Source organism: Chiroxiphia lanceolata, chromosome 5 (genome assembly GCF_009829145.1).
Source record: "Chiroxiphia lanceolata isolate bChiLan1 chromosome 5, bChiLan1.pri, whole genome shotgun sequence".
Classification (NCBI taxonomy): Eukaryota; Metazoa; Chordata; class Aves; order Passeriformes; family Pipridae; genus Chiroxiphia; species Chiroxiphia lanceolata.
This window is the reverse complement of record NC_045641.1, coordinates 43,587,365-43,609,717: the sequence shown is the minus strand read 5'-3', so window position 1 is coordinate 43,609,717 and position 22,353 is coordinate 43,587,365. Positions and strand designations below refer to the sequence as shown.

The following is a 22,353-nucleotide window of genomic DNA, read 5'->3' as shown; positions in this document are numbered from 1 at the left end:
AAAATCCAACAGTTTTTATTTCGTTTTTACTTTCAGTACTCTTAATTATGAGACTTTTTTTGTAGACTGCTAGTCATATGCATGAATATGATTTAGTGATATGTGGCTTATTTCATGGGCATATAGAAGTCTTTCATTCACATTTGTTTTATGGAAGTTGAGGATTTTCTGAATACCTCCTTGACACAACTTGCTATTAAGATGTGTCATAGTGCAAAATCATAACATATTCTGGAAAGTCATTACTCTGCCTTACAGCTCTCATTCAAATATAAAATATGCAGTACTGTAAACAGCAGCATTGTATACACTTGCTTAGGAAAAGAAAGGCTTCTGGACTTGTTAGCATCAGGCAAAAACAGCACTCTTACTCCTTGTTCTTTCTAAGTTCTTCAATGATATTTTAAAAAGCAAGAGTCAGTGCCTTGTCAAAAATTTAGGTCAACATTTATGTCCCAAGTTTGTAGATATTTCTCCTTTTTCTCTATGCTAATTATAAGTAACTATCTCGGTTGAACGTTTTTCTAAAAGGATGAAGCTTTTACAAAATCTATCAAATCTGAAGTTATGTAACAAACAATCCTATACAAAAGAACATTACAGTATTAAGCTGTTCTACTTAGAATTTAGAAGTAAATTTATATAGTTTTTTTCCTATAATGTAGTTTCTCCTTAGTTTTTCTATTAGTTTACTAATAATTTTTAAATTTACTAGCATTCTACTGAGAATTAAATTCTACAACAAGTAGGACACCAGCAGTTTCACTTGGCTTCTTAACATAGCCCTCATGACTCTGTATCCTGTTCTGGCAAATACTGGTACCACTCTTGCTAATACAGGCATTCCACCAACACTTTATACACAAGGAGTTTATATGGAGATTCACGCTTGCACTGAGTGGACAAGTGATGAAGAATGTTACCAGTAAATTCATCAGCTTCTTTATAAACTCAGAAATTACATTATTTTAAATAAATCTGCACAGTTTAGGCTCAGAGAGCAAAAGAATTCATCTCTCTTGTTTCCAGTGTGTTAGGTGTTCGTAGATGGCATTCATATTCTCTTATTCATTTTACAAAAAACACAGGATGTTAAGATCAAACGTTATGAAGAATTTGGAAGAGAAATATCCCTTTTCCCCAAATGACTAACTGTTCTAGTGAAAAATTGTGCTTTTTCCATTACCAAATAGATTGCCAAAGGCTTGTGATTCTTTGATTGTCAAATCACTATGAAGTTGTCATCAAAAAGATCCATTTAGAAGAAACGCAAGTTGCTGGGCTATAGTAATGTTACCAGTTAAAATTTTATGCTACATGTGATATATGATATTACAGCATGTGATTCTCTTCTTATCTGTGTGTAGACTGCAATGATGAAACTTAAATAAAATATGTCTATAGAATACATGTAAACCAAATATGTGCATATATAACATACAATATGTAATATTTAATATGCAATTTGATATATATTTATATAATCATATGAATTCTATAAAACAGATTCAAAAGAGAAAAACTTTCAAACACAGCAAACAATGTCTAATTAAATACATAGTATAGCACGAGAAATAAGTGGAAAGACTATGAAACATCCGGAATTCACTCTCTGGATAGAACAGAAAATCAAAACAAACAAGTAAAAAAAAAGAAATGTAAGAGTAAGTTTGTTCTTCCCCATCTGAGTTTCTTCTTTTTTATTTTTTTTCTAATATGGGCTATGCAATAAGAATTTTATTAAGCAATTATAACAGAAATAATGTAAGTAAAAAATTATATTTGTTCTGATACGTTTAAACATTTGTATGGCACTAAATATAATAACTTTCTAGATAAGAATAAAAAATGGTATTATTCATATACCTATTCAGGAGTGAAGTACCACAGCCAATCAGGAACCAAGCAGAAGTCAATAAAAATATTGTCTTAGAACTTATTGTATTTTATATTCTTTTATATCACTTTTATATCACTTTCGATAAAAGAGATTCCAAAGGTATGTAGAGTCTATGCCTCTGAGCTTTTTTTTGCCCACTGGCAAGTTCAAGAAATGATCAAAGTTAGAGCTTCCAATGTGGAATGAAAAAAGGGCATCTAAAAAGGCATCTAATTGCTTCCCAGGAAATGAAGGCATAAAGTATGAATTCCCACCAAACAACTCTATAGAACCTAAGTCTCTAGGTGTTCCCATAGACATTATCTACCACAGGTTATTCAGCCCTTTCTCCTTCTAGCTCTGGGCTGGTTCCATAGAAAATCTGAAGAGCCCACAAATCTCTCCTCAGGCATCTAAGGCTACATCTACATTAACATGTAATTTAGCAAACAAAAGCAGATTGGCAGGCTGAAGCTACTGATGCCCCTACATCCACACTATGTGTGTTTCAGGGCTTGTCCTTCAGACTAGATCTGGTCTTGATGCCTTGAACTGAACATCTCCATCATGTATATGATTCATAGCTGCTGCAAGGACTGGTCAATGGTTCGGACCTACACTAGGGGTTGGAGCACATCTGTAAATTCCTGGAGGAAATCTTCCAGTTTAATTTTGCACAGATAAAAGCTAGTGTGATGCGCAAAAGCTGCTCTATAAATCAAGTCAATATGCATTAAGGGGGGATGACTGAGAGTTAATTTCAAAACTACACTACTGCACTGAATCAACACATGAAGTCTACATGCAATATTGGAGTGTTGACAGTCTGTGGATTTGACTGCACATAAAGTAAAATTTATACTGATAAAAAACTAGCTCCAAACTTCATCTGTGCAAGTGAAACCAGGTTCTATCTCCATCTTTAGAGCAGCAAAATTTACCTCCATTTGAGAAACGGACATACTCCATTGACACCGCCCTTCTGGAGGGTGTAGGCAAAACCCTGCTGGAGGGGCTGGTGTGGCTGCAACGCAGACATCTGCAGGGAAGAATCAGAGAGGGCTTATGGCCAGGAAATACCTGGTTTTCCATGCTTCATGTTCCTCCACCCACTGCTGGAGCTCTCTACTATTCGCACAGCCTCCCCTCCAGCATAGATGGGACAGGGTAAAAGTGAGTGATCAGACAAGTGAAGGATCATCCCTGCAAGCAGCAGGGCTATGGCTGACTGTTCCTGGAACAAGAAAAACCACTTGGTCCTGTCTAAGGAGGACAAAGTCTGGAGAATCACCCCACTGTAGCAAGACATGATACTTCCACTTCTCTTAGCTTCAGGCACCTAGCACTAAAACAACTGTAAGGGTGTTGCCTGTTATCCTTAACTTATTGTGTGATATAACTCTGTGCACTTTTTTTGCCACCCTGTATAGAGATGACTGCGCTGTGAAAAGAAGGCATAGGTAGAATTAATCTGGGTTACTACTGATGCTGGCCAAACAGGGCTGATCTGGAAACTAAGAGGACAATTTAAATGCTGTACAAGTTAATGAAGTGAAAGCAGCAAACCTCCAAGTCAGGCAACTCAGTTTGTGTTAATGGGCAATAAAAATTGTTGGACATGTACCACTGCCACTGTCAAGGAAGAATGATGGGTACTAAAGGCCAGATATACGATAAAATGATTGTAACTGGAAAAATTGATGGAATGAAAGCTAGGGAAAGACAGCATGTTTATTGAGCAGTTTTGTTTCTCAGACTGAACACCATGATTAGAAAAACTTACAATTTATCTGAATTTTTTTCTGGGTCAAATGCTCTAATGTTTTATTCACTCACTGCCTTATTTAGAGACAAACACCAAAATGCCTTCCTTGGTATATGACTTCCTCTATTCCCCAGAGCAAAGTTAGCTTAGCACTTGCAGGTCTAACCTTGGCTAAAATGAAATTGGAGGTGTCAGAAAACAAAAAGAGAAAAAATGAGAATGTTGTTAGCCCCACTAATGTGCTTAATGTTGGCCTTGACTATTTTTAAAGCACTTGTTTAAATTTTAACACAGTAAGGGATTAAGAACAAACACGTGTTTCTCTTGTCTTGCTCGTGTATAAGTAATTGTAAAGACTGAGCACAGCTCTTTTGGTCCCTGAAAGAGCCCTCTGCATTTTGAAAGTTAAAAAACATAGGCCAGATCATCATCAGATGTAAATTAGCAGAGTTTATCATAGTAAATACAGCTGGCCAATTTACACTGGTTGATATTCTGGCTGCTGTTTTGTAACATTCCAGGAGAAAAAGACTACAGTGTTTTTAAAGAAATATAACCTGAAAGAGGAGAAGCAGATTTCCGTGTTTGAGTCTCTGCCAGGGGGAATGAACTCATAAGTAACATAAATCAAGACAATGAAAACAGGCAGTTAAAGTCCAGTTCTGGTGATGACAGCTATATTGTTTCTTTAGGTTTTCAGTGGAAAGATGGTTTGTGCATGCAGGAGCTTTCTACTGAGGCAAAAGGAGCACTATATCTTGAGGATTCCATTCCAATAATTCCAGTATGCGTATTGACTTAACAGTCATTAGAAAAGAATCACACATGCCTCTAACATAGTAGTTTTCTTAAAATATTTTACAAGCCCTGTTGGGGTCCCTGGGACAGAAAAAACAAGTCAGCAGCCTGGAGCTCCCAAGAACTAAATCAAGTGTTTCCGAAAGCTGACTTTAGCATATGGTACTAATTACACTGTTTTCATCATAGCATATACAAGGTGTTTCTTCTGAGATATCAGAGAAGAGCTTTGTCAGTTTTTTAAAAAAACCCATCATAATTAATTTCTGAGGTGCTTGTTTGCTGATTCCTCCTGTGATGATGAAAAAAAGAGCAGAGTGGTATGCCAGAGCTCTCCTTCCAAATATGGCACTAATGCAGATCTGAAAGATGCTTAGAACCTAATCCAAAAGCCAATCAAATCAATGATCAATAGAGCAAACAAAATCAATATTACTAACTTTATACTGCTTCCATGGAAGTCAAGGAAGTAAATTTTCAATGGCAACAACATCAAATAGTACTATTAAATTTAAAGTTCTGCATGAATAAAGCACAGAACCATAGACTCCCAGAATCATAGAATCATTGAATGGTTTGGATTGGAACAGACCTTGAAGATCATCAAGTTCCAACCCCCTGCCATGGGCAGGGATGCCTTCTGCTAGATCAGACTGCTCAAAGCCCAATCCGACCTAGCATCTTGAAAGATTGTATGAAAAAAATATGTAGCTCCTTATTAAAAAACTTTGCTAATAAAATCAGGCTTTTAATCATTTTTCCAGTGCTTCACAAGGAGACATTTGCAGCTCTAGGAGAGAGATTTTTAAATCTATCTTTTCTTCTCTGCTCCTATGCTGTAATCACTGCAGAATTTAAAGAGCATATTCATGTGAGAATACTTTGTTTTCTAAATATGGACCACTGGTATGTTCAGGTGATTATTTTTCTGAGTGAATTTCTGAAAAGACTTGATCCTTCTCAGAAGGTATTATAGGCTTAGGTCAAAAGAAATGTTTTCTTTCACTGTTTCTTTCCTATTTCAATATATGTAAATAATAGCTAGGTTGCAGTAAGCTTTGAACTTATTTCTATACCAGAACTGACTTGTAATCACAATTCAAGGATCTGATACAATAAACAATTATGTGATTACTCTTAACAGAAGCTTAATAGTAATAGAATGGTTAGGTAAGGATTGCTCCCAATTAATAAAAATTGAAAATTATAGAGAAAACTACCCATTGTAGTTGTAGCCTGGTTGATTGAGAGGTTTCTAATGCCAAATTTGACAGCAAGCAGGGCCAAATATTAAGCTGGTCTTTACTCCAACTCTTTCCTAGTATAAGCATGCAGTTGAGTACTGGGATTTAGGCCACCTGAATATAAACACTCAATAGAATTCTTTAAAATGTCAAGTTTTAGTATTTTGCATTTTAAAAGTTGACAGAATTTCTACACGAGGATCAAAGTGTAGGATTCAAAACCAAATATATGAATATCAATATACAAGCAAGACTTAAAATACATTGATTGTATAATCTTTTGCAAAAGACCCATGCTCAGGAGCCATTTCAAACTTCATTTGACACACAAGGCAATGAATTCCCTTTGGTGCCTTTATGTTATCATATTTTAGTCTTTGACATCCAGCGTGGTATAAATTCTGCTTGTGTAAAAATTTGCAAAATGATGGGGTCTAGCTTTGCTTCCTGGGGATATTTATTCTAAGGTGACTCTTTTCCCATTCTCCTCTGTTTTAACTCTGTTCAAAATCACTAATATATTTCTGTGATAATTAATACACTTTAATTTTTTCATTTGTAGAGAGTGATACATACATAGAGACTGGATTAAATATTATAAATACACACATAGGGAGTGAAACTGTGTTCTGGATGAAGCATCTTTGTTATCTCTGCTCCCTCAAGAAACAGAATTATAAAGTGTCACTATGTACGGAACCTCCAGAATCACAAAGTTTGAGTTATACTTTTAAACCATATGCAGAGATTACAGCTGTTCTGGTATGCATTTTCCAGCCTATGAAATACTAAAACCAATACCATCCTGCTCATATTAAAATAGTTTTAGAAAGCAAAAGGACTAAGAATCTGAGGAAATGCCAAATCAGTATTTAGTTTTGCATTGGTTAGTCTGGACACTTTATTTCTTTATGCGTCTGTCCCACACATTAAATGAAAGGAAAGCAGAAGGTAGACACATAATTAGACATTTAGTGCAAATAATTTGCCAAAGACACATAAGTATGGTTTCGACAGACACAGTATATGTACAATTTATTAAATTAAATTCTGGGACATTCATAAAATATGGTCTAATGGTTACACTTTCTGTAAAGAGTTTCTTATCTTTTATTTAAAAGGTGGGAGTGGGTGAGGAATTTTCTGTTTTTCAAATTCAGTGATGTGACCAGGGAAAACCCCTAAACTCAATGCTTCAGCATGCAAGCAGACCTGGGCTTGAGCTGCCAGTCTCATCTGAATATCTAATAGCCAAGGCAGCTTCTACTCTTCAGCAGAAAATGAGCCGCCATCACCACCACCATTCCAGAAAGCCAAGTCCATCCTGTTGCCTTTTCTTTCCCATCATTAGAACCCTGTGCTTTGTTGAGTCTGGAAAGCACAGACAGTATACCCATCTTTCTCCTTCACCTTTCACTTCCATTATCATGGCCCTGAAAGCTTTAGGGCAATTGCAGTTTTCATGTAGCTCTACAGAGCAGAACAGGTTCACTCTCAAATTGCTCATGTTCAGCTAGCATTTTGGCAGATTGCTAAAGTTTTCCTGGGGAATACCAGTCTCAACTGCATTTTTTGCAGTTTCGAATATAGACAAACTTAAAGCGAGTTTCATGAGACAAAGAAAAACATATTTTTCTGGGCTAAATTTTTGATTTGCAGCAGCCTTAGAGGAGGTATTAGAACATTTAACAGATACAAGAAAAATATAAAATGAAAATGGAACATATTAGGCAATGACACTGTTTCCAGCTCCCTGTATAATTATTATAAACCTGTTTCCACTCATCCTGTAGAAGTTCTGTATGTCTGGAGACAGAGCGGAGCCTCCTTCCAATACGAAAATTCCCCTTGTATATAATTCCTTTTCTGCCAAGTAAGAAACCTAAAGACCTAAAGTGGTTACTGCATGCTCCTGCGGGCCCAGAATTCCAGAACTGAATGCTACCATTTGTCTTTTCCTAATTACCATAAATTCTTCCTTTGTGCATTCAATGAAGATTGGATTAACACAGCTATTCTGCTTAAAAATCAAACCTCGGAATCATCACTTGCAGTGTTCTAGTAGCTCAATTTATAGTATCGTATCTTGCTGAGGAATATTTGCTGTGTTCCAGGATCATTTATTAATGTCAGCGCAGCCACTGAAACGGCACAAGTTCATTATATTGTTATTATACACACAGCATTACAAAAAACTAAACAGCAGGTCAAATTCTGATCATGTGACTATATATATAAATCAACACTATTTCCACTGAGTAAAATGAAATTGTTGGAATAGCTGGCCAAAGATCTAATTTGTTTTTATGATTCTCACAGAAATAGCAATTAGAAATAAATACATGGGCACACATAAAGTGACTAGGATATATAACACTATTTCACTGTACAATTAGATTTCTCTTAAAAAGTAGATGGGAAAAGATAAAGAATATGAAGGGATTTTCCATTAGTTTACAAGAAAATCCAATATGGAGCCTATATTGCTCAAAATAAAAACTTCTTTTGGCTAAAGGAACTTTTCAACAGGATGAATATATTTTGCTGTAAACCACTTAATATAATTTTTCAGCCTTTTGTAACTACTCCAGTCAACCCAGGAAAACTGTCAATTATGAAAACAGATTTTTTGAGAATTGAGTGTCGTCCTTTGTAATCCTGTGTTTTGGCCAGTGATTAGTGCAGGTTTTGTAAAATTAACAGAGGTAAGATTCACTGTTAAATCTGTCAATAACATTTCCCTGGGTCAGAGATAGAATCAGTTTCCAACACCATTCTTAGTTCTTCAATTTTGAATACCCTTCCACCCCCCCAGAGTATTGAAATAGGTGGGACTACTTGAGGATACCTGAACATGTCTGAAATATCCAAAGCTGACATGTCATACCTCCCCTATACAAATGGAAAGCACAGAGAGAAGGGGTTTAGATTGCTGAGGATCTAGCTTATGTCACAGCACCGGCAAACAATCAGTCTCTCTTACTATAAATTATGGACACATTCATATATTTTTTGGAAGATCACTTCCAGTCACCATTACTGTCTTGTAAAAGACAAGTTTAAGATATTTACAGCTCCTTCCAACATAATTTGTTTCATTTCTAGCTTACCTTTACTGTGTAATTAGGTATTTTTCCTGATTCACAGCATAGCAACATATGACTTATGAAGAATTTAGAACACATACTGATCCCTACAATAACCAAGATATATGCCATTACCTTATGCAGGCTAGGAAAAACTCTCTTAGACCTTATATTCTTGTATCACTCACTGTATCCCACATAAAATCACATCAGGTGGTTCTATTTCTGGAAGAACAAACACAAGATTATAAAGGACATTGGTGACAACGCTTGACAGGGAAATGCTTTTTGTTGTAGAGAGGCATCACATACCTGTCTACAGGGTATACTTGGTTATTAATTTTTTTTTTGAAAACTGGATCTTAAAGAATTTAATCCACTAACATTCACCAGAAAGTTATGATTACTATCCCCCTTCTGACAGGATAGCAAGAGATGGCACTGATTTCCAGCTTTGTGCAACCTGCAATTCTTTCCTACAAGCACAACGTATCATCCGCTTCATAGAATCATAGAATAATTTAGGTTAGAAAAGACCTTTAAGATCATCAAGTCCAACCATTGCTCCAGCAGCATCATGTTCGCCACTAAACCATGACACTAAGTGCCACATCTATGTGTCTTTCAAGTACCTCCAGGGATGCTTACTCAACCACTTTCCTGGAGAGCCTGCTCCAGTGCTTGAAAACACTTTTGCTGAAGAAATTTTTTCTAATATCCAATCTAAACCTTCCCTGGCACAGCTTGAGGATGTTTCCTCTTGTTCTATCACTTGTTACATGGGAGAAGAGACCAATCTCCACCTGGCTTCAACCTCCTTTCAGGTAGTTGTAGAGACCAATAAGGTTCCCTCAAGCCCCCTTTACTCCAAGCTAAAAAGTCCCAGCTCCCTCAGATGCTCCTCAAAAGTCTTGTTCTCTACTGCCTTCACCAGCTTCACTGCCCTTCTCTGGACATGCTCCAGCCCACAATGTCTTTTTGTAGTGAGAGGCCCAGAACTGGACACAGCACTCGAGGTGTGGCCACACCAGTGCTAAGTACAGAGGGACATTCACCTGGTCCTGCTGGTCACGCTTTTCCTGATACAAGCCAGGATGCCACTGGCCTTCTTGACCACCTGGGCACACTGCGGGTTCATGTTCAGATGGCTGTTGACCAGCATCCCCAGGTCCTTTTCTACTGGGAAACTTTCCAGTCATTATTCCACCAGCCTGTAGATCTGCATGGGGTTATTGTGGCCTAAGTGCAGGACCTGGCACATGGCCTTGTTGAACCACATGCAATTGGCCTCAGCCCATTGATCCAGCCTGTCCAGATCCTTCTATAGAACCTTCTGAGCTTCATACTCTGATTAAACTACATGTGGGTATGATTTCTTCCACCTGCTCATTTTGGAAGACCAATCCAGAATATCAGTCCTGTGTGGTTTATGTGTTTCCAGGCTAAGTTGGCTATTAGATAATTTATATTACACATCCTTTTGTGAATATTACCACGTTACTGTTCCTGCTTTACTTCTATTTCCTTTACTTCCACAGAAAAGTATGTCTTAGCTGTTGACCAAGGAAACCAAGATCTTCTTTTCCACAAAACAGACTCTCCACTCTCCAAAATAAACCTTCTTTACAGGTGTTCAAGATTAATAATCTTTTCTTAAGGTGGTTTTAACAGAATTCTTCCTTTATTATTAAAGGTGAGAACTTAAGAGAGCCTCATGTCACAACAGTACTGTATTGCTGCAGGGTGTATGGTGGACCAACTAACATCTACATTTTCTTACAAGTGTCTCTGAAATATCAAAAAGCACATCTGATCTTACTTTTTTTCCTTTACAAGAGGTTTTTTTTCACTAAAAAACTTTATTTCAAAAACTAAAGAAAACCTCTGCTTTCCAGATTTGTGATTTTTGTCTTTTAGGACTAGACTAAATATTTCATTTTATATAGAAAATGAATGTGTTGAAAAAATAAACATCTTAGAGAAGATGAAGCTCAAAGCTGTCTATTTGTCACTAGCTGCAATACACAGCTGTAGAGCTCCAGGATCACACACTGCCAAGGGAACAGCAACCAATTTCAGGGCCAGGGGTAGGAGGCAAGAAGCTGGCAAACATACACTCCTTCTTCTCCTATACAGACAAATGGATATGCAGGGAAGGGGGGACAGCTAGGGCTCAGTCTGAGGATGAGGAAAGGCCATTCAAGCACAGAGAGCCAGAGCTACTGAGGAAAGGCTGACAGTAGGGGCAGCAGAATTTGTTGATGGCAATTTTTAGCAGCTGGATCTGGTCAGATTTAACTACATCATTTCCAGTACCAACCTGAAATGTGTTGTCTGCATCACTACATAACCTCATCTCCTGTCTGACAGAACAAACACACACCTTCTTTCTTCTTTCATCCTCTTTTTAACAGAGTAAGCTATGATAAAAGGTAGATAATGGAATTTGTCTGTCATTGTATGGTTTTTCTGTAAAAAGGCACTAAAAAGGTTAAATTAATAGTCTAGAGAAAACATAAGCAGATATGTGTTAGGTATGTAACAAATAATGATGCATCAAAAGTATACTAAGTGCTCTTCTGTAAATTCTACAATAATTAAAGTACACAAGGTAACTAAATGATACTGAAAGGCAGTTTGTTTAAAATAAATCACTTATATTTTACAAGATGAATAGTTAGCTTATGAAACTGATACCAATACAATAACTGAGGAAAAATTTCTGAAATTTTAAGACTAAAATTAAGTGAATAAAAAAATATTTGCATTACATGTCCTCTCTCTCTCACTTGCTTTTCTAATGCTTTCTGAAATATACATTCACTAAACCTAGGACTATGTGAGAAAATATGACAAATTATCCCTCTGAAAACAGCTGAGGATGATAACTGTCAGACACTACTGCATGTAGAGAAAAAGAAAGAAAATGAAAATCATTTTGCACATCTTCCAGAGATGGAAACTCTGGGGAAAGATTTGTGACATGATTCTGTCCTTCTAAAAACAATACTTTGAATTCAAAATACTACGTAAGTGAAAGCTGACTGAATTACATATCCTTGTTTTTAGCCACTCTTCAAAATTAATGCAAGACTTAACAGATTGAATTAATTGAATAAAAATTACCACTGTTAAAAAAAATTAAGAAAATAAACAGGAAAATGCATCACCATTTCACCACAGATGTGTTACTTTTTTATGTCCAGTGGAAGAGCAATATAGTGGTTAACCTCACATGAAATTCATCTGAGGAAGGACTCGGGCTTATGTATCACAGCTCTCCAGTTTGCATTAATTGCAAAACTGAGAGGTGGGAGAAAATCTCATCTTCACGTTTCTTGAGGATGTATCCTGTCAGATCACGTGCATGGATTAGCAGTGCCATCTCAATGAAAATCGAAGTAGGATAGCTTAGTTCTGTATTTTCTTATGCAAATAAACACAAAGTAAAATAAACTGAACTGTCAGTTTGGGGATTTAAACTATCACTCAAAACCAATTTCAAACATTTCTTACCATTCCTGTGCTGAACAGAGTCTCTCTCCACAGCAGCATAGAAGACATGCTAGTGACACTGAGTCTTTGTAAATGGAAAAAAATCATTAACTTTCTACCATTTCTCTCTTTTTTTCCTACAAAAGGTCTGGATTCATCACCTGCTCTCCCCATCCTCCCTTCTTCAGAAGTTTAGAAGCTTTAGCTGAGTGTTTCCCTGCAGTAATACATGAGGATAATAGTTTCTCAGTGCACCATAACCTCTTGTTGGCACAGCAAGATCTCACTCACTTGGAGAGCTCCAAGAGCACAGGACCTTAGACAGCAAGAGACTACTTCAGCATAAGGTCATTTCTGCATTCTCCCCTTTGTTCATGTTAATAAAATGCTTTGATTGCATTTCCAAACCTCAAAAGGGATGAAATTTCAGAATTAAGGTTGTCTTTTACTGCACAGGTGCTGTGGTCGGGCATTTCCTGAACACCTGTTTTACCAAACTTTTTTTTTCTCAATATAATTTGCAAATACTATTTTTAGTGTGTACACTAGAAGAGGCAGTCCAAACCACAGCTTTAGGCCTGGACTCATTCTCTGGCCCCAGGGTAAGCGGCAGAGGATGGTTTTCATTCACGGAGCAAAACACTCTTCCTTCCCCAGAACATGGAGAAATTGCCTGCTAGAAACAGGTCCTGGCTTGTACTCTTCCTCTGGCTAGGTTCGGGCGTGGACATCATCAGCTGGCTGGACCAGAATCGTGCCAAATTGAGTACTAAAAGTTAAGCTCCAGAGATCATTACATGCCAGTACTTGAGCTCAGGCTTTGTTTCTGTTTCGTTTGTTAATGTGTTGTCAGTAGGCTGGGCAGGTGGATCAAAAAGCAGTAGGGAAAGGAAAAAGCTATTTGTGGTAAAGGATAACTTCAGCTCAAGAACAAATGTATAAATCACCAATGAATATATCAGGCTTCAAATTAAAATACGGATTCCAACTACGAGGTGAGTCAAATTCTAAAACGACATTCCCATAGAAGAGTAGGAGCAAGAAACTTCACTCATTTTATGCTGGAAATGGATAAACCTTCAAAAGAAAGACTGAATGATACAGTTTGTCTTTGTGGCCAGGGGCCTCAGTCTAGAAAGTCCTTCTACTCCTACATACATTTCAGTTCTTGCAACACTCGTAACACAATCAGACTTCATAAAATAAAGAAAGGATGACATAATATGGCTATGAAGTCACCATCCCTGACGCTCTACCTCTCCCTTTATTCCGAATAAATGTTTTATAAAAAAAAAAATCAGTTTTTCATTGAAGAGGAAGTGCCTCAGTTTTTCCTGTAAACAGTGAATATTTATATCCAATACCACTTACACAGGATTTTGTTTTCAAATGAACCCATTTTATTTTGAAATTCCCTGGGGTTGTGACTAGGATGACAAATACTAATGGAGATCAAGATGCATAGGCAACAAATCCAGGAACAGAGATGTTTATCTCTCATACATTTATCATCTCCAAATTACTGGAATCAAAATATGAATATAACAAAGGGCTAGTTAAGTATGGTACAAATGATAAACTGTTATTTTCTTTGGAAACAGAATTGTACAAGCAAAGTAACACTTTTTTTTTTTTAGTTTGTATAACTATATTTAACACATTAGGCATGACCTCATGAAAGGCAGAAAAAATGAATTTGTGACATAATAAGCAGGTTGTCTTGTCCTGTAATAAACATCTAGTTGCATTGTATTTGTTCAAGGGGATGTATCAGCTCTAACCTGCTTACCTCCAACTCTGCCTTGCTTGGTGACCATAGTGTATATTTGTCTTCTTTTCTCCCAAAGTGGAAAATGGGCAAAATGAGAGAAAAGTTAAAAATCATATGAATGTTGGGAAATAATGATTATTTAATACAGTTAATATAATTCCTTGCAATTGATGTAAACAGTGTGTTTTATTCTCTCCTTGGATATGCTCCTTGGAATCATGAGCTCCAGTACTTTTGATTAGTCATGCTTGTGCTTCTGGTATTCCTATTTAAGCAGTAACGACAAACCTCCCTGTTCCTCCATGACCGGAAGCCTGGGGGTACTGAAATACCCCCTAGTATAAATGTGAGGATAAATTTCATCCTTAGAAGTCATACCAGCTACAGCACCTTGAAAAAATCAATATCTGATAACTGCTCTTTTTTCATTCAAATCTCAGGTGACACTCAGCAGATGGCTGGTGGACTTCAGCAAGAGAATATTCTTCAGAGTTAGGACTAATAACTGCATCTGCTGATGAGAGACTTGAGCACTGCTCTCCAATCCTTCAACCAAGCCAAATACAGAAACCTGTGCAAGTAAGAGTAAATTGTCCTTGTGGGTTGGGTATTCCATCATTTCAGAAACAAAACAAAGGTTTGTACTCTGGTAAATTAAGCCGTGCTGAACACTGTTGAACATAACCAGTAGCAACTACCACAGCATGGTGTACACAAACTTGAGGCTTGGAAAACAGCCGATCTGTCCATTCCCATGTATACTCAGGTCTCTTTCTGACTGAATGCCAAGACCAGAGTTGGATGGCCACCATTCATCCCTGCAACCTCCCTCACCATAGAAGGAAACAGAAGCATGCAATCAGAGTAATCACAGCGCAGTCCAGTAGGTCTCCCTGATCCTTCAAAATCACAGTATGTAAGTAATTGCTCAGAAGAAAACATAGTGGTTTTGAGTGTAATCCCAGCTGAATCATCACAGACATGAAAAAAACCTGTGAGTTAAGACCAAAAAAATCTTTGAAATGCTGCTGTCCTCTGATCTTGGGATCTTAGTGGCTGCACAATTTTATGAGAGTTTCAAGGAGCCTCACATTTCTACTAACGTCCATTAACATTTGGAGAGTCATCATAAGACAAAGGGGCATCACTAAGGATCACAAAACTCCATCAGTATCAGCTTTTCCCAGGTTGTGTTCTCCATGTACTACTTCTTTTCTGTCTGAGAATTCTCCCATGCCAGTGAGATCTTCAGAGGTGCATTTTAGACCAGCTTAAAACTATAGTATATGGAAAGAACAGTAGAAATAAGCTTTCATGGAAGTCAAGTAATGGTCACTGCAGCTATATTTTTCCAGGCTCTGATTGAGTTTTAACAGCATCAGTGCAACTTCCTATTTTTGGCTTCTCTTCCTTGCCAAAAAGTTTTCTTAGTAAAACAGACTATCCTTTGCAGGTTAAATAAATTGGCATTTTACAGCAAAATAAACCACTAAAGACAGAAGAATTTTTAGGCTTTCAGTAAAAATCTATCATTCCTTCACTCCATCAGTATTTCAGATCAGGATGGTACTCAAATGAAATCCACCTTCCTTCTAGAGACGCCAAGACTACACTCTAGGTTTTTCTACCTGCTTGTCTCCATAGCTCCTTCTGGACAAATAAATCTTACACACAACTGTATAACTCTAGCCTTCTTCACTGGTACTTCTTGAACAGATTTCTAATAGTTTGAAGCCACCTGGCTCCACTCTTATGCTGCACTTCTTAGTTCTTTTACTACTGGTTAAATGATTCCCTCACTTCTAATGCTAATTAGTTTGCATGCTCAGTCTTTTCTCCTGAGTCGGTAGGTTTCTTGGGTCGGTGGACCATGAGTCGGTGATCATGATCTCCTCCTGCTAGAATTATATTTTACTCAGTCTGAGCTGATTTCAGCACAGTTGCTGAGTTGGCTTTCTTCATGGCCCATAAATTCTGCATTCTTTGTGTCCATTATCTGTGCTACATTTTTCTTCCTAAGCTTTTTAACCTCCCCCTAGGTTCAAGATAACACACAGGCAAGAGTACCACCTTTATCTTATCTCAGGTTCCCACTGTGGTGGCTTAACTTACAGTCCAAGTTCCAGGTATCTATGGAGGCGTATTCAGGGGGGGCTTCGGTGGTTTTTAGTGGTCACAGGTGGCATCTGTGCCATAACTTTGGATGACCTTTGTTTGACCGGTGATATGTGCACGAGCAGTTGCTTCTTTACACAATTTGCCACAGTGGGAATTTTTGTCTGGATGTGTTAACCAGGATGTACTAACCAGATCTTGTCTCTGTCAGGCTTGGAATTAGCATCATCCCATTGCTCCATTCTGTGTCTATCTCATGGCAAAGTCCTTCTGTGGCCCTAACAGTGTTTGAGAGAGACAACTGTGCTTTTTAGGTCCTTAGAGCTGGTCTGCCAATTAGTCTGCCAAATGAACTGGCCAGCTAGTGATTTTATCATATAATAACATCATTATCCCTAAAATGCCAGTCTGTACTAATATTATGAAGAATCAGTTATGTAGAAACTCCTTTTGCAAATCAAGCTTTAAAGCCAGGTCATGTGAATGAAAAAAATGCACCTGAATCCTGTGCTCTTATGGCAGTCAAATAAATAAAAGTGGCTCCACACACAGTGGTGTATCACTGACTGATTAGTGATATTGAATAACTGCAGAAGTTCTGTTGTTTGTATAAAGCATAAAGGATGTATGATGCTCAAAAGAAACCAATAGTCACTTTGGTAAACATTAAGCATGAGAAGGCTCAATTAGAAATTCAAAATATGTTCTTTGATTCAATATTAAAGTATTAACACTCAGTTACGGTTGTGCTCTGAGATTAGAATAAAGGAGTTCTCAATCACAGAATAACGGTAGAACATTTTATGGTATCACAGATAGAGAAGGTCTCTTAAGGAGATAGTTATCCCTATGTACTTCTTCAATGTCAAATTAACTCATATAATTTTCTGTAGATCTTGCAAATTGGCAAGATTTTTCTTTTCCATGGAGAAGTTATTCCTCTGTAATTAAGTACTTTTGTAAATAAAACCTAAAGAAGTTTGAGGGCAACTTTTGAGTTTCTTGACTCTACATAACTCAATTTTAATGCTTATTTTTTATTTCTATGTGCCTCATGTAGGTTAAGAAAGCTGGTACTTAGTACTCCATGTCCTTAAAAGAAACCAGGGATGGGGGAATTAACTGAGCTAATGCTACAGACTGGGTCTCTGTGACAGCAAAGCCTCCACATGCTCAGAATCTGTACCCAGTTGGATTGGATTAGTGTGCTATCTTTCTAGTACTCACTCACTGGTGTTTACCTTCACAGTTTACATAGTTTCATAGAAGAAATTTTTCAGTTTTCCAAGCTGACACAGAACACTTTTTAATCCAGCAATTTCAGTGGCCGAGGCTGGATGTGATTCTGAATATTCCCAAATTCCAGCTGTTCCAGCCAGCAGCCAAGGTATCAACAGACTGAGTGGGGTCATTCTTTTCAGAGCTAGAGCTATAGAAAGCACTGCAGATATTCCATAACATTTCAGAATAAACAGTATTTAACAGCCATTTCTTAGCTGGAGAAGATGGTGAGGGCCTTCCATTCATGTTAGACTGGATAGGCTTAATTTTCAATTGCTGGTATTTCCATATATGCTGAAGAGTATTCCTGGTGAGGACAATCCTGCTGAATGGATGAAACTAAATCCTATGAAGAGCTGGAATGACTAAGACTGTTTTCTGTGAAGGAACAGGTTTTCAGAAAACTATGACAGGGGCCTATACTCACTCTCAAGCATTTAGAAATACAAATGAGGTAGGCCATAAAAGACTGAATGAAGTTTGCAATTGTGCTTTGGAAACCTACCACTCAATGCACTAATGGTCTACGGCTAATCAGTTCTCACGTGGTAAGTCAAAAGTTGGAAATGGGCAAGACTAATAAAATCGTGCTTTCTTATGGGTTGTGGGCATAAGTTATTAATGAGTTTAAACTATTAAATTCTGAACTTCATAGAAAAGACTTCCCAAACAAAACTGAGGACAATGTCAGTAGTAATACACTGGTAAATTGCCAGCACAAAGAACAAATGAAAAGGGCGTTATTCCACTATAGCTGGGCTTGGTAAAACATAAGGGCAGGTTCAAGAAGTTGGATCAGGATAGAGAGAAAAGGTGCATGATGTCAGGGTAGTAAAGAAACTTAATTAGACCCATTCTCTCAAGGTAGAGAAAGACCAAGGTAGGTATCTGCTATGACAGACTGCTCTTTCACACTTTCCAGGGCTTCTCCCCAGGAGATTAAACTGGTCATCTGTTCTAAGGAGGAATTATGCCATAACATTTGAATTTCCTGGCCCTATTTGCTAAATGTGTAGACTGTGAAAGCTGCTTTGATTGACCACTACTAGGTGATATACAAACTGTCCTTTCAGTGAGTGAAGTCCTTGATGTTTTTTGTTGTTACAGGCTTCCCACTGCTTGTGTATTGCTTCAGAAAAAGAGACTATTACTATATATGTATAAAACAGTCTGGCAAAGCTCAGAGAGTAACACTAGAACTCCAAGGTGATTCATCACAGTAATAATCAAGAAAGGAAAAAAAAAAAGAATTATTTAATCAGTACTGTCATGCTCTAAAGAAAATTATCGACCTATTTTTCCGGATTGGATGTAAAAGCAAAAAAGAGATTAGTTGTTTATCTGCTCTACTATGAAATCCAAATATATAGCAGAGTTGGGGATGGGTTTAAAATCTTTCTGTACCTGAACAGCTCACCTTTGCTTTGGCAGAAATATAGCCTTTTAAAAATTTATCTTAATTCTAGGTGAAAATTAGACAAACTTTTCTAATGAAATCTCTTACTGTGTACTCCGAGCATACCTAATCTCCCTTAGGAAATTGACTTGGGCAGACTATTCTTTTTGTTAATGTTCTTTTAAATTTTCAGCAAGCATCACTGTCTCAGGAAATACTAGTTCCATAAACTGCTCTACTTTCCATTTAGTGCATGCTTAAGATTTAATCCATGTTAACCTCGGAACCGTTTTCTCTAAAGAGGACTCAAATTCTGTGGCTACTGCTGTGATGGATTTGCCAGAAGACCCGACGTACTAAAAGTTGTGCATGTAAAAGTTGTGCGTCGCTTTTCCACGCCAACACTAATACATTATTTACACAGGATGCAAACTGTAATAGCATGTGAAAAAATTTGCAAGATCACCTTTAACAGAAGCGTTAGGAGGCACTGCTCAACAATTTTTTCTGTGGCTGGAGTAAGTAAAAGGAGCTTCTAAGCTCCAGCTGAAATGCTCATCCCAGTACCGGTGCATTCACCGATTATGGGAAGGCAGCGTTGGAATGGCCATGGCAAAGCCGGGGCTGCCTCCCGGCTCTGCGCGCCGCTCCAGCGGCTGCTGCGCTGAAGCACCGGGCAGTGCTGGAAGCTCCACCAGCCTCCGAGCCCGCTGCCCTCCCGCCCCGGGCCGAGGCGGCGCCCGGCGGCGGGTCCCGCCGGGGGCACCCCTCTTCTTACCAGCGCGAGTGGGGGGACCCAGTCCAAGGGCTCGGCGCCGCCAGCCTAGCTGATCTCGAGTGCCGCGGCGGCTCCTCTGCGAGCTGCCACAGCCCACCGCGAGGGAGGCCAGAGACCCCCGCCCCGCTCCGCCGCGGTCGGCTGCGGTCACCTCTCGCGGGCACCGCCGAGCCCCCAGGGCACCGGGCGGGAGAAGCCCTCCGCACTCACTCCCACGGGGCCCGTACCCGGTGCTCCCCGCCCCGCACGCTCCCCGCCCTCCCCGCATCCCCGCCCGCCGCTACCCGTGGCGGCCCGCCCGCGACCCCACTCCCCTCGGGCGCTGACAAGGGGCAGGCTCGGCTTGTTCCTGCCTCCAACTTCGCCCAAGTTAACTCGGGTTTACCCCGCCCCGCAGGGTCTGCCTGGCCTCCCGGTCCTCCGGTAGGGAGAGAGGGAGGGAGGGTGGGGAAAGGCGTGTCCTGCCTGGGCTGCCGCCGCCGCCGCCACCGCTGCTGGAGGCAGATCGGAGATATAAAAGACCTGGCCGGGGTCCGACTGTGCTTTCAGTCAGGGCAGACGCTCGGGTCGTGGGGAGGGGGCGCAGCGGGGCGCGGAGAGCTGCGGCGGGACAGGCGGAGGCAGCGCGGGGCTCGCCGTGGGCAACCCCAATGCGTGGACTATCGGCTGCTGCATTATGCTGGAGCTACAGTTCCGCTGAAGGGAGTTTGCACACGGCCGGCTGGGCTGGACTGCAGCGCTGCCATTCCTTATGAAGAAGGCACAAGTGAGTGCGGGGCCAGGCTTCGGCGGCGGGGGGAGGCTGGGGACACCCACCTGCCCCGCGGCGGAGCGGGGTCGGGGGCGGCTGGGGCGGAGGGGCTGCGCGACCCGGGGCAGCCGACCCGTAGAGAGTGCGCGTCCGCGGGGGTCGGTGGGGTCTGTGGCTCCCGGGCTGCCCGAGAGGTGAGGGGTGCCGAGGTGAGAACCGCTGCAGTGGGTGATCTGTTTGGGGGAGCGCGCTGGGGGGAAGAAAAGAATTATCACTCGGTCTTGCCCTCGGCGCCCGCAGCCTGTGGAAAAGTTGTAGCAAGCGGCCGAACCGTCTGCCGAGACTTAGGAGACCTCGGAAGGCAGTGGGGAAAATTGCCGTAATAAATCAGTTGTCTGTGTTACCCGGGCGAGTGCGAGAACACGAAATCGGAGGCAGCAGCGCCGTGGCTGCGGTGTTCGGTGTCTGTCTCCCCGCACGCTGCCCCAGCGTGCGGCGCCGGGTGGGTGTCGTGGGAACCCCGGCATTCCGCCCCTCGCCCTCCCGCATCCCGCCGGAAAGTGCCGCTCAGTGCCTCGGCGTCGGCCCCTGCCATTATTTCTCCAGGTTCCGTAGAGATTTCAGTTGCTATGCTGTGCGTTTTTTAGAAAGAAGGATAGAGACAGACACGAGTGGAAAATTGTAACAAGAAGCAGCTCAGGGAAACTCTAAAGGGAGAAAGTTTAAGGCTGGTCTTTGCAAGGTGCTGATACCCTCAATCCTGGTAAACTCCAGCCAGAGCCAGGACTGCTCCGGGAGAGAACAATGCATGGACACGCACACCGCTGCCTCCGCGCTGGGGGTTTCTGCCTCCCCCTTTTCTTCTTGGTTAGAAGCAAGATACTTTTTGCTTCCGTCTGTTTCTTGACAACTGCTGGGTCGCCTACACACCAGTACCCTGAAGACACCTCAGCATGCAGTCATTGGAAAAGACATAAAACATATTTTAAAAGAAAGTTAAAGACTTTACTGAAGTATTTTGGGCAGTTAAATAATTTATCAAGAGGTGACAGGAATTAGAAATAGTCACTTTCTGAAATATTTAAATCTCAACCGGCCAAAGCACTGGAGAATGTACCCGTGTTTAAGGAGTTATAACGTGAAGACTTAATTTTTGTGATGCTGAAGTACAGTGGGGTTTTATCTTAAATTATCAGCTCTGATTTTTAGCAGTGTATATCCATTGCTATTATTCCCACTAGATTACTAAAGATGCCTTGTACCTCAAAGCTGTTGTTTCAGACCCTATATACAAGTGTATTTAAATATGCTGAATAGATTATTAATTGTGAAGGGCCTCTTAAAGTCTGAGAGCCATGTTTATGTGTGTTTAGTTTTGTCCATTCATTTAATATTGGAATGGATAGCAATAAAGTCAGAAGATTGTTATCCTAGCCCATGGAAGCGTAGAAGTAGGGTTATTTCTATCATGAAGAAAAAATGTTCAGCAAATGAATGAAGATTTATGAGTGCAAGTGTTTTATTATATTCAAACTGTAAACTTTTAAAAATTAATGGAGTACTTCTGCAAATTTAGAGCAAAGTAGGAACAATCCGTCTCTCCCAATAAACTGGGAAAGAGAGGCAGTCTTGGCATTCAGGACCATATGGCTTGACTCAGGGGCTCACAAACCGTAGCCTATGGAACGGTTTCTCGTCATGGTGGTGAAGCATCTGTCAGCCTTCAAGCAGTTACACTTCCTGCTTTTTGGATGCAGTGACAGACTCCTACTTCTCCAAAGGGTTGTTTCCTATATTTTAAGGATTAGCAAAAAAATGTGGTACCAAACCACTAATCGTTCCTAGAGGATCAGAGCAGGACATACTTCAGGAAGAGTTTCCATTAAAATTATGAAGACCCTGTGCAAAGAGAGAGAGCAAGTGAAGAAGGTACAAGAAGGTAGACTTAAGCACATGGGGGCACTCGACACATTAAAGTAAATCTTAATCTATAT

General features: G+C 39.9%; 1 protein-coding gene across 2 annotated transcripts in view; it reads left to right on the top strand.

The window, feature by feature from the left end:
* The first annotated feature begins 20,097 nt into the window (after positions 1-20,097).
* KITLG (KIT ligand) overlaps positions 20,098-22,353 on the top strand; it is a 57,293-nt gene continuing 55,037 nt past the window's right edge. For both annotated transcript variants that reach the window (XM_032689323.1, XM_032689322.1), the window contains exon 1: positions 20,098-20,374. In XM_032689323.1, coding sequence (XP_032545214.1) covers positions 20,360-20,374 — 15 coding nt within the window. In that variant the 5' untranslated portion in view covers positions 20,098-20,359. The remainder of the gene's footprint in view (positions 20,375-22,353) is intronic.